General features: G+C 47.1%; 2 protein-coding genes across 3 annotated transcripts in view; one reads left to right on the top strand and one right to left on the bottom strand.

Moving 5' to 3' along the window:
* The window catches only part of syn2b (synapsin IIb), a 106,497-nt gene that overhangs the window by 66,454 nt on the left and 27,543 nt on the right, over positions 1-12,500 (top strand). The window lies entirely within an intron of this gene.
* The window catches only part of LOC306990563 (metalloproteinase inhibitor 2-like), a 17,133-nt gene that overhangs the window by 3,250 nt on the left and 1,383 nt on the right, over positions 1-12,500 (bottom strand). For both annotated transcript variants that reach the window (XM_079597519.1, XM_079597520.1), the window contains exon 2: positions 9,636-9,730. In XM_079597519.1, coding sequence (XP_079453645.1) covers positions 9,636-9,730 — 95 coding nt within the window. The remainder of the gene's footprint in view (positions 1-9,635; positions 9,731-12,500) is intronic.

Raw genomic sequence — 12,500 nt, 5'->3', positions numbered from 1 at the left:
GTATTGTATAGTGTAGCAGTGTATTGTGTTTTGGGTCTGCAGATCCACTATTTAAAAATTATTACATTTAAAATAGAGTCTCTGTAGTGACGGACGCTACAGAAACACGCTTTGTGAAGCTTCGAATCAGTGATTCGGAGCGTGTATCAAACCGCCAAAGTCACGCGATTTCAGTAAAAAAGCTTAGCAAAGGTTTCGAAGCTTCACGAACCGTGTTTCCAAAGTGTATGTCACATGTTCATGTATAGGCCTATGTGTCGACAAGAACCCCAAAAAGACTGTAACTCTCCATTTAAATCATGGACTATTCTGGGGGGGGGGGGGGGTGTTTCCCGTACGCCGCTGTAAGTCGTGCTTCACTACTATAGTACGATGCATCGTTGAAGAGATCATCTAGCGAGTCACGACTGTTTCCCGAAACCGCATTGTCACAAATTGGTCGTTCAACCACGTTGGTTAATGATATCACGCAGGTGTTGAGTAATAATACTGATAATGAATCTGTTTGAGATCGAACTAATGCTAGATGTTTTACTATAAATGATGAACGTCATCTGAGGAATATTTCAAATTTTTCTCTGTTATTTTGCTTTATTTCCAGATTCAATCATAGACTCGTTCTTACACTTTAAATCTCTTGACAAACTAAAAGATGTAAATAATATTTGTATGTAGCCTATTCTAAATAAAAGATACAGATTGCACTGAATGTCAGCTTGCTTATTTTGCTCAAGATCAGGATTTATTGAGTCCACATGTCATGAAAACTAGAAACAAAAATGTCATGAAAACTATAAAGATCTGTCGCTCACACACACAACTCTGCGATGATGTTTGCAAATGTTCGTTAGAACGATGCTTTCAGGAAACACCTACTCACTGAACTGCTGATAACGACAGATCTCGCGACTATAGTTGGCTAACGATGCTTTCGGGAAACACCGACTCGCTGAACTGCTGATAACGACAGAACTCGCGACTATAGTAGGCTAACGATGCTTTCGGGAAACACCGACTCACTGAACTGCTGATAACGACAGATCTCGCGACTATAGTTGGCTAACGATGCTTTTGGGAAACACCGACTCACTGAACTGCTGATAACGACAGAACTCGCGACTATTGTTGGCTAACAATGCTTTTGGGAAACACCGACTCACTGAACTGCTGATAACGACAGAACTCGCGACTATAGTTGGCTAACGATGCTTTCGGGAAACACGACTCGCTGAACTGCTGATAACGACAGAACTCGCGACTATAGTTGGCTAACGATGCTTTCGGGAAACACCGACTCGCTGAACTGTTGATAACAACAGAACTCGCGACTATAGTTGGCTAACGATGCTTTTGGGAAACACCGACTCGTTGAACTGCTGATAACGACAGAACTCACGACTATAGTTGGCTAACGATGCTTTCGGAAAACACCGACTCGCTGAACTGTTGATAACGACAGAACTCGCGACTATAGTTGGCTAACGATGGTTTCGGGAAACACCGACTCGCTGAACTGCTGATAACGACAGAACTCGCGACTATAGTTGGCTAACAATGCTTTCGGGAAACACGACTCGTTGAACTGCTGATAACGACAGAACTCACGACTATAGTTGGCTAACGATGCTTTCGGGAAACACCGACTCGTTGAACTGCTGATAACGGCAGATCTCACGACTATAGTTGGCTAACGATGCTTTCGGGAAACACCGACTCGTTGAACTGCTGATAACAACAGAACTCACGACTATAGTTGGCTAACGATGGTTTCGGGAAACACCGACTCGCTGAACTGCTGATAACGACAGAACTCGCAACTATAGTTGGCTAACGATGCTTTCGGGAAACACCGACTCGTTGAACTGCTGATAACGGCAGAACTCGTGACTATAGTTGGCTAACGATGCTTTAGGGAAACACCGAGTCGCTGAACTGCTGATAACGACAGAACTCGCAACTATAGTTGGCTAACGATGCTTTCGGGAAACACAGACTCGCTGAACTGCTGATAACGACAGAACTCGCGACTATAGTTGGCTAACGATGGTTTCGGGAAACACCGACTCGCTGAACTGCTGATAACGACAGAACTCGCGACTATAGTTGGCTAACGATGGTTTCGGGAAACACCGACTCGCTGAACTGCTGATAACGACAGAACTCGCGACTATAGTTGGCTAACAATGCTTTCGGGAAACACGACTCGTTGAACTGCTGATAACGACAGAACTCACGACTATAGTTGGCTAACGATGCTTTCGGGAAACACCGACTCGTTGAAGTGCTGATAACGGCAGATCTCACGACTATAGTTGGCTAACGATGCTTTCGGGAAACACCGACTCGTTGAACTGCTGATAACAACAGAACTCACGACTATAGTTGGCTAACGATGGTTTCGGGAAACACCGACTCGCTGAACTGCTGATAACGACAGAACTCGCAACTATAGTTGGCTAACGATGCTTTCGGGAAACACCGACTCGTTGAACTGCTGATAACGGCAGAACTCGTGACTATAGTTGGCTAACGATGCTTTAGGGAAACACCGAGTCGCTGAACTGCTGATAACGACAGAACTCGCAACTATAGTTGGCTAACGATGCTTTCGGGAAACACAGACTCGCTGAACTGCTGATAACGACAGAACTCGCGACTATAGTTGGCTAACGATGGTTTCGGGAAACACCGACTCGCTGAACTGCTGATAACGACAGAACTCGCGACTATAGTTGGCTAACGATGGTTTCGGGAAACACCGACTCGCTGAACTGCTGATAACGACAGAACTCGTGACTATAGTTGGCTAACGATGCTTTCGGGAAACACCGACTCGCTGAACTGCTGATAACAACAGAACTCGTGACTATAGTTGGCTAACGATGCTTTCGGGAAACACAGACTCGCTGAACTGCTGATAACGACAGAACTCGTGACTATAGCTGGCTAACGATGCTTTCGGGAAACACGACTCGCTGAACTGCTGATAACGACAGAACTCGCGACTATAGTTGGCTAACGATGGTTTCGGGAAACACCGACTCGCTGAACTGCTGATAACGACAGAACTCGTGACTATTGTTGGCTAACAATGCTTTTGGGAAACACCGACTCGTTGAACTGCTGATAACAACAGAACTCGCGACTATAGTTGGCTAACGATGGTTTCGGGAAACACCGACTCACTGAACTGCTGATAACGACAGAACTCGCGACTATAGTTGGCTAACGATGCTTTCGGGAAACACCGACTCGCTGAACTGCTGATAACGGCAGAACTCGCGACTATTGTTGGCTAACAATGCTTTTGGGAAACACCGACTCGTTGAACTGCTGATAACAACAGAACTCACGACTATAGTTGGCTAACGATGCTTTCGGGAAACACCGACTCGCTGAACTGCTGATAATGACAGAACTCGACTATAGTTGGCTAACGATGCTTTCGGGAAACACCGACTCGCTGAACTGCTGATAACGACAGAAATCGTGACTATAGTTGGCTAACGATGCTTTCGGGAAACACAGACTCGCTGAACTGCTGATAACGACAGAACTCGCGACTATAGTTGGCTAACGATGGTTTCGGGAAACACCGACTCGCTGAACTGCTGATAACGACAGAACTCGCGACTATAGTTGGCTAACGATGGTTTCGGGAAACACCGACTCGCTAAACTGCTGATAACGACAGAACTTGCGACTATAGTTGGCTAACGATGCTTTCGGGAAACACCGACTCGCTGAACTGCTGATAACGACAGAACTCGTGACTATAGTTGGCTAACAATGCTTTCGGGAAACACGACTCGTTGAACTGCTGATAACGACAGAACTCACGACTATAGTTGGCTAACGATGCTTTCGGGAAACACCGACTCGCTGAACTGCTGATAACGACAGAACTCACGACTATAGTTGGCTAACGATGCTTTCGGGAAACACCGACTCGTTGAACTGCTGATAACGGCAGATCTCACGACTATAGTTGGCTAACGATGGTTTCGGGAAACACCGACTCGCTGAACTGCTGATAACGACAGAACTCGCGACTATAGTTGGCTAACGATGCTTTCGGGAAACACCGACTCGTTGAACTGCTGATAACGGCAGATCTCACGACTATAGTTGGCTAACGATGCTTTCGGGAAACACCGACTCGTTGAACTGCTGATAACGGCAGATCTCACGACTATAGTTGGCTAACGATGGTTTCGGGAAACACCGACTCGCTGAACTGCTGATAACGACAGAACTCGTGACTATAGTTGGCTAACGATGCTTTCGGGAAACACAGACTCGCTGAACTGCTGATAACGGCAGAACTCGTGACTATAGTTGGCTAACGATGCTTTCGGGAAACACAGACTCGCTCAACTGCTGATAACGACAGAACTCACGACTATAGTTGGTTAACGATGCTTTCGGGAAACACCGACTCTCTCAACTGCTGATAACGACAGAACTCACGACTATAGTTGGCTAACGATGCTTTCGGGAAACACGACTCGCTCAACTGCTGATAACGACAGATCTCACGACTATAGTTGGCTAACGATACTTTCGGGAAACACCGACTCGCTGAACTGCTGATAACGGCAGAACTCACGACTATAATTGGCTAACGATGGTTTCGGGAAACACCGACTCGCTGAACTGCTGATAACGACAGAACTCACGACTATAGTTGGCTAACGATGGTTTCGGGAAACACCGACTCGCTGAACTGTTGATAACGACAGAACTCGCGACTATAGTTGGTTAACAATGCTCTCGAGAAACACAGACTCGCTGAACTGTTGATAACGACAGAACTCGCGACTATAGTTGGCTAACGATGCTTTCGGGAAACACCGACTCACTGAACTGCTGATAACGACAGAACTCGCGACTATAGTTGGTTAACAATGCTCTCGAGAAACACCGACTCGCTGAACTGTTGATAACGGCAGAACTCGCGACTATAGTTGGCTAACGATGGTTTCGGGAAACACCGACTCGCTGAACTGCTGATAACGACAGAACTCACGACTATAGTTGGCTAACGATGCTTTCGGGAAACACCGACTCGTTGAACTGCTGATAACGACAGAACTCGTGACTATAGTTGGCTAACGATGCTTTCGGGAAACACCGACTCGCTGAACTGCTGATAACGGCAGAACTCGCGACTATAGTTGGCTAACGATGCTTTCGGGAAACACCGACTCGCTGAACTGCTGATAACGACAGAACTCGTGACTATAGTTGGCTAACGATGCTTTCGGGAAACACCGACTCGCTGAACTGCTGATAACGACAGAACTCGTGACTATAGTTGGCTAACGATGCTTTCGGGAAACACCGACTCGCTGAACTGCTGATAACGACAGAACTCGCGACTATAGTTGGCTAACGATGCTTTCGGGAAACACAGACTCGCTGAACTGCTGATAACGGCAGAACTCGCGACTATAGTTGGCTAACGATGCTTTCGGGAAACACAGACTCGCTGAACTGCTGATAACGACAGAACTCACGACTATAGTTGGCTAACGATGCTTTCGGGGAACACCGACTCGTTGAACTGCTGATAACGGCAGAACTCACGACTATAGTTGGCTAACGATGCTCTCGAGAAACACCGACTCGCTGAACTGTTGATAACGGCAGAACTCGCGACTATAGTTGGCTAACGATGGTTTCGGGAAACACCGACTCGCTGAACTGCTGATAACGACAGAACTCGCGACCATAGTTGGTTAACAATGCTCTCGAGAAACACTGACTCGCTGAACTGCTGATAACGACAGAACTCACGACTATAGTTGGCTAACGATGCTTTCGGGAAACACCGACTCGCTGAACTGCTGATAACGGCAGAACTCGAGACTATAGTTGGCTAACGATGCTTTCGGGAAACACCGACTCGCTGAACTGCTGATAACGGCAGAACTCGCGACTATAGTTGGCTAACAATGCTTTCGGGAAACACCGACTCGTTGAACTGCTGATAACGACAGAACTCACGACTATAGTTGGCTAACGATGCTTTCGGGAAACACCGACTCGCTGAACTGCTGATAACGACAGAACTCGCGACTATAGTTGGCTAACGATGCTTTCAGGAAACACCGACTCGCTGAACTGCTGATAACGACAGAACTCGTGACTATAGTTGGCTAACGATGCTTTCGGGAAACACGACTCGCTGAAATGTTGATAACGACAGAACTCGCGACTATAGTTGGCTAACGATGCTTTCGGGAAACACCGACTCGCTGAACTGTTGATACCGACAGAACTCGCGACTATAGTTGGCTAACGATGCTTTCGGAAAACACGGACTCGCTGAACTGCTGATAACGACAGAACTCGCGACTATAGTTGGCTAACGATGCTTTCGGGAAACACCGACTCGCTGAACTGTTGATACCGACAGAACTCGCGACTATAGTTGGCTAAAGATGCTTTCGGGAAACACGGACTCGCTGAACTGCTGATAACGACAGAACTCGTGACTATAGTTGGCTAACGATGCTTTCGGGAAACACAGACTCGCTGAACTGCTGATAACGACAGAACTCACGACTATAGTTGGCTAACGATGCTTTCGGGAAACACAGACTCGCTGAACTGCTGATAACGACAGAACTCGCGACTATAGTTGGCTAACGATGCTTTCGGGAAACACCGACTCGCTGAACTGCTGATAACGACAGAACTCGCGACTATAGTTGGCTAACGATGCTTTCGGGAAACACCGACTCGCTGAACTGCTGATAACGACAGAACTCGTGACTATAGTTGGCTAACGATGCTTTCGGGAAACACCGACTCGCTGAACTGCTGATAACGACAGAACTCGCGACTATAGTTGGCTAACGATGCTTTCGGGAAACACAGACTCGCTGAACTGTTGATAACGACAGAACTCGCGACTATAGTTGGCTAACGATGCTTTCGGGAAACACCGACTCGCTGAACTGCTGATAACGACAGAACTCGCGACTATAGTTGGCTAACGATGCTTTCGGGAAACACCGACTCGCTGAACTGCTGATAACGACAGAACTCGTGACTATAGTTGGCTAACAATGCTTTCGGGAAACACAGACTCGCTGAACTGCTGATAACGACAGAACTCGCGACTATAGTTGGCTAACGATGCTTTCAGGAAACACCGACTCGCTGAACTGCTGATAACGACAGAACTCACAACTATAGTTGGCTAACGATGCTTTCGGGAAACACAGACTCGTTGAACTGCTGATAACGACAGAACTCGCGACTATAGTTGGCTAACGATGCTTTCGGGACACACGACTCGCTGAACTGCTGATAACGACAGAACTCGCGACTATAGTTGGCTAACGATGCTTTCGGGAAACACCGACTCGCTGAACTGCTGATAACGACAGAACTCGCGACTATAGTTGGCTAACGATGCTTTCGGGAAACACAGACTCGCTGAACTGCTGATAACGACAGAACTCGTGACTATAGTTGGCTAACGATGCTTTCGGGAAACACCGACTCGCTGAACTGCTGATAACGACAGAACTCACAACTATAGTTGGCTAACGATGCTTTCGGGAAACACGACTCGCTGAACTGCTGATAACGACAGAACTCGCGACTATAGTTGGCTAACGATGCTTTCGGGAAACACCGACTCGCTGAACTGCTGATAACGACAGAACTCGCGACTATAGTTGGCTAACGATGCTTTCAGGAAACACAGACTCGCTGAACTGCTGATAACGACAGAACTCACAACTATAGGTGGCTAACGATGCTTTCGGGAAACACGACTCGCTGAACTGCTGATAACGACAGAACTCACAACTATAGGTGGCTAACGATGCTTTCGGGAAACACGACTCGCTGAACTGCTGATAACGACAGAACTCACAACTATAGGTGGCTAACGATGCTTTCGGGAAACACGACTCGCTGAACTGCTGATAACGACAGAACTCGCGACTATAGTTGGCTAACGATGCTTTCGGGAAACACAGACTCGCTGAACTGCTGATAACGACAGAACTCGCGACTATAGTTGGCTAACGATGCTTTCAGGAAACACCGACTCGCTGAACTGCTGATAACGACAGAACTCACAACTATAGTTGGCTAACGATGCTTTCGGGAAACACGACTCGCTGAACTGCTGATAACGACAGAACTCGCGACTATAGTTGGCTAACGATGCTTTCGGGAAACACAGACTCGCTGAACTGCTGATAACGACAGAACTCGTGACTATAGTTGGCTAACGATGCTTTCGGGAAACACCGACTCGCTGAACTGCTGATAACGACAGAACTCACAACTATAGTTGGCTAACGATGCTTTCGGGAAACACCGACTCGCTGAACTGCTGATAACGACAGAACTCACAACTATAGTTGGCTAACGATGCTTTCGGGAAACACGACTCGCTGAACTGCAGATAACGACAGAACTCGCGACTATAGTTGGCTAACAATGCTTTCGGGAAACACGACTCGCTGAACTGCTGATAACGACAGAACTCGCGACTATAGTTGGCTAACGATGCTTTCGGGAAACACAGACTCGCTGAACTGCTGATAACGACAGAACTCGTGACTATAGTTGGCTAACGATGCTTTCGGGAAACACCGACTCGCTGAACTGCTGATAACGACAGAACTCGCGACTATAGTTGGCTAACGATGCTTTCAGGAAACACCGACTCGCTGAACTGCTGATAACGACAGAACTCACAACTATAGTTGGCTAACGATGCTTTCGGGAAACACGACTCGCTTAACTGCTGATAACGACAGAACTCGCGACTATAGTTGGCTAACGATGCTTTCGGGAAACACAGACTCGCTGAACTGCTGATAACGACAGAACTCACGACTATAGTTGGCTAACGATGCTTTCGGGAAACACGACTCGCTTAACTGCTGATAACGACAGAACTCGCGACTATAGTTGGCTAACGATGCTTTCGGGAAACACAGACTCGCTGAACTGCTGATAACGACAGAACTCGTGACTATAGTTGGCTAACGATGCTTTCGGGAAACACCGACTCGCTGAACTGCTGATAACGACAGAACTCACAACTATAGTTGGCTAACGATGCTTTCGGGAAACACCGACTCGCTGAACTGCTGATAACGACAGAACTCACAACTATAGTTGGCTAACGATGCTTTCGGGAAACACGACTCGCTGAACTGCTGATAACGACAGAACTCGCGACTATAGTTGGCTAACGATGCTTTCGGGAAACACAGACTCGCTGAACTGCTGATAACGACAGAACTCGTGACTATAGTTGGCTAACGATGCTTTCGGGAAACACCGACTCGTTGAACTGCTGATAACGACAGAACTCGTGACTATAGTTGGCTAACGATGCTTTCGGGAAACACGACTCGCTGAACTGCTGATAACGACAGAACTCACGACTATAGTTGGCTAACGATGCTTTCGGGAAACACCGACTCGCTGAACTGCTGATAACGACAGAACTCGTGACTATAGTTGGCTAACGATGCTTTCGGGAAACACACCCCATCAGACAGCAGGCCAATCTCTCCCAGGAAAAGCATGCTACATCAGATCATTATAATTCCCAACAGAACATTTATAGGATCATCAATACTTTAGCTCACCTTCATCACTTTGATGTCATATTGAACTTTTCCCATGCCACCTCTATTTATATCTCCGGGTATGTTCGTCTCCCCAGTTACCTCAGCTCGCATCACTAATGGGAAAAATAATCAGTTGTTATATAGTGTGTGATTCTGAGCGCATTAATCAAGTCAAGTCACTCTCATTTATACAGCACTTTAACAATATAGACTGTTTCAAAGCAGCTTTACAGTGATAACAGGAAATTAAAGTAACAGATTGTTTTGGCTTTACAGCAGCTCTAGAATAAAGTTATTGTCCAGCTAAAATTAGTTTTTGATTGATTCACTTCCATTGCAAAGATCATTAGCTTCTTTCTGCGAATGCACATAAGATAAGTTTATAAAATGAACTTCAAAATCCATTGTTTGAGTATAGTGAGTGGAATGGCAGACTGATGTTCTCTAGCAGAGGGATTATGTGGATTTACTGTATTGGTTCAGTGAACGCCACAGGCATTCTGCATGTCTGTACAAACTCATGCCGGTCATTCCATGCCTGATTATCCCAGAACAAGGACTGGAATGCCGAAGAAACTCTGACGCACAGAAACTGGGATCCAAAACTACTCTCAGTTAGTTTGAGATCCAAAACTGGCCTTAGTTAGTTTGAGATAATAATAATAATAATAATTCATTACATTTATATAGCGCTTTTTCTGAGACCTCAAAGCGCTTTACATAGAAGGGGGAATCTCCTCAAACACCACCAATGTGCAGCATCACCTGGATGATGCGACGGCAGCCATATTGCACCAGAACGCCCACCACACACCAGCTTACTGGTGGAGAGGAGACAGTGATGAAGCCAATCAGTATAGGAGGATGATTAGGAGGCCATGATGGACAGAGGCCACTGGGCATATTTGGCCTGGACACCGGGGTTACACCCCTACTCTTTCGAAAGACATCCTGGGATTTTTAATGACCACAGAGAGTCAGGACCTCGGTTTAACGTCTCATCCGAAGGACGACACTCTTTTGTCAGTATAGTGTCCCCGTCACTACACTGGGGCGTTAGGACCCACACAGACCACAGGGTGAGCGCCCCCTGCTGGCCTCACTAACACCTCTTCCAGCAGTAACCTGGATTTCCCAGGAGTCTCCCATCCAGTACGAACCAGCTCAGCCCTGCTCAGCTTCAGTGGGCAACCAGTCTTGGGCTACAGGGTGATATGGCTGCCGGCCGAGATCCAAAACTACTCTCTTTTAGTTAGAGATCCAAAACTTCACAACATTTGAATGGGAAAATTATGAACAAATAGTGCATAAGCAGTGCTGGGTAGCTCCCTTTTAAGGGAACTCGAGCTGCGTCGAGATGCTGTGGGAACGCCCCTGCGTGATTGCGTCGTGAAGCACGTGTAATCAGTCCAATGGAGAGGCGAGACTTCATAGGCGGGTGACGTCATCGACCAGGAAACTTTAAAGCACAGCTGAAAACAGACCGCACTAGCTTCTGTGCCTTCAGCAAGCACTCTGTGTGAATCTGTCTCTGTCTATTTATTGTTGTTTGTCCACAAGTCCACTATCTAGACAGGAATATGGAGTATCGTCCCTGCCCTCGCTTACGAGTGGGGACACACGCGATTCATGTGTTGTTTGTTTGGGAGTGGAGCATGCACGGTCAGCTCTAGTAAATTGGGGCTGACAGTGTTCATTCATAAATTCCCGACAAATAGTCGGGACAACACATCAGCGGTCACTTACATAATCCAGGGAGTTCTGGAGAGAGTTCGCCGGGACGGGGCCCGTCTTCTGTTAGCCCTGTTTTGGCAGGCCCGAGTATGGTTCTTGGAGCTAAAGTCTCTCCTCGACGGCTCTCTTCTAGAGATTCCACTCAGGGGGGGGGGACTTTTTCTCTCAAGCGAGCGGGTTGACTCTTCATCCCCGCCCAGAATTGTGGAGACTTTGGGCTTGGCCTCTGAGGGGGCCCAGCTCATAAGTTCAGGTCTCTTAACTGAGGTTGTTGAGACCATCCTCCACTCCAGAGCTCCCTCCACGAGAGCACCCGCTGGACCCAGTTATCTGCCCTGTGGTTGCAGTGCTGGAGTTCCTACAGGAGAGTTTCTCCACAGGTCTATCCCCCTCCACACTAAAGTTGTACATGGCGGCCTTAGCTGCTTACCACGTCCCTTTAAGTGGTGTATCCTTGGGGAGACACCCTGTAGTAACGTTTCCTTCATGGCACTGTTAGACGTCAGATACTAGGAGTATGGCTGCTTCTAAAACATTATTGTCAGGAGTTTCCCTCCAATATGTTTGTGATGTGGCAGGATGTTGCCTCGCCGCACACATCAGTGAGGTTTTTGACCTTGACCTTTTACGGTGCTTTCGTCTAGGTGTGCGCAGAGATTTCAGACGGACTGGCACTTGTTATTATGGCGTCGTGGGTATAGTGTTCCCACCGCGTCTCAACACAGCTCGAGTTCCCTTGAAAGGGAACGTCTCAGGTTACGTATGTAAACCCGGTTCCTTGAGGAACGCTAGCGCAGTCTGTTTTCAGGTGTGCTTTATAGTTCCTGGTCGATGACAACACCTGCCTATGATGTCTCGTCTTTCCATTGGACTGATTACACGTGCTTCACGACGCAATCACGCAGGGGCGTTCCCACAGCGTCTCGACGCAGCGTCTCGTTCCCTCTCAGGGAACCAGGGTTACATACGTAACCTCAGACGATTACTTACAAATTATAGTCCATTACAGAATAAAAAATTGCATGATGAAACCTCACTCTAAAAAATGCTGAGTTGTTTCAACCCAATTTTGGGTAAAATATGGACAAACCCAAACGTTGGGTTAAAAATGTAATTTAGAAATTAAACCCAACGGCTGGGTTTGTCCAT

This window comes from Phoxinus phoxinus (genome assembly GCF_949152265.1).
Source record: "Phoxinus phoxinus genome assembly, chromosome: 22".
Classification (NCBI taxonomy): Eukaryota; Metazoa; Chordata; class Actinopteri; order Cypriniformes; family Leuciscidae; genus Phoxinus; species Phoxinus phoxinus.
The sequence above is the reverse complement of the archived record's forward strand: the minus strand, read 5'-3'. Positions and strand labels throughout refer to the sequence as shown.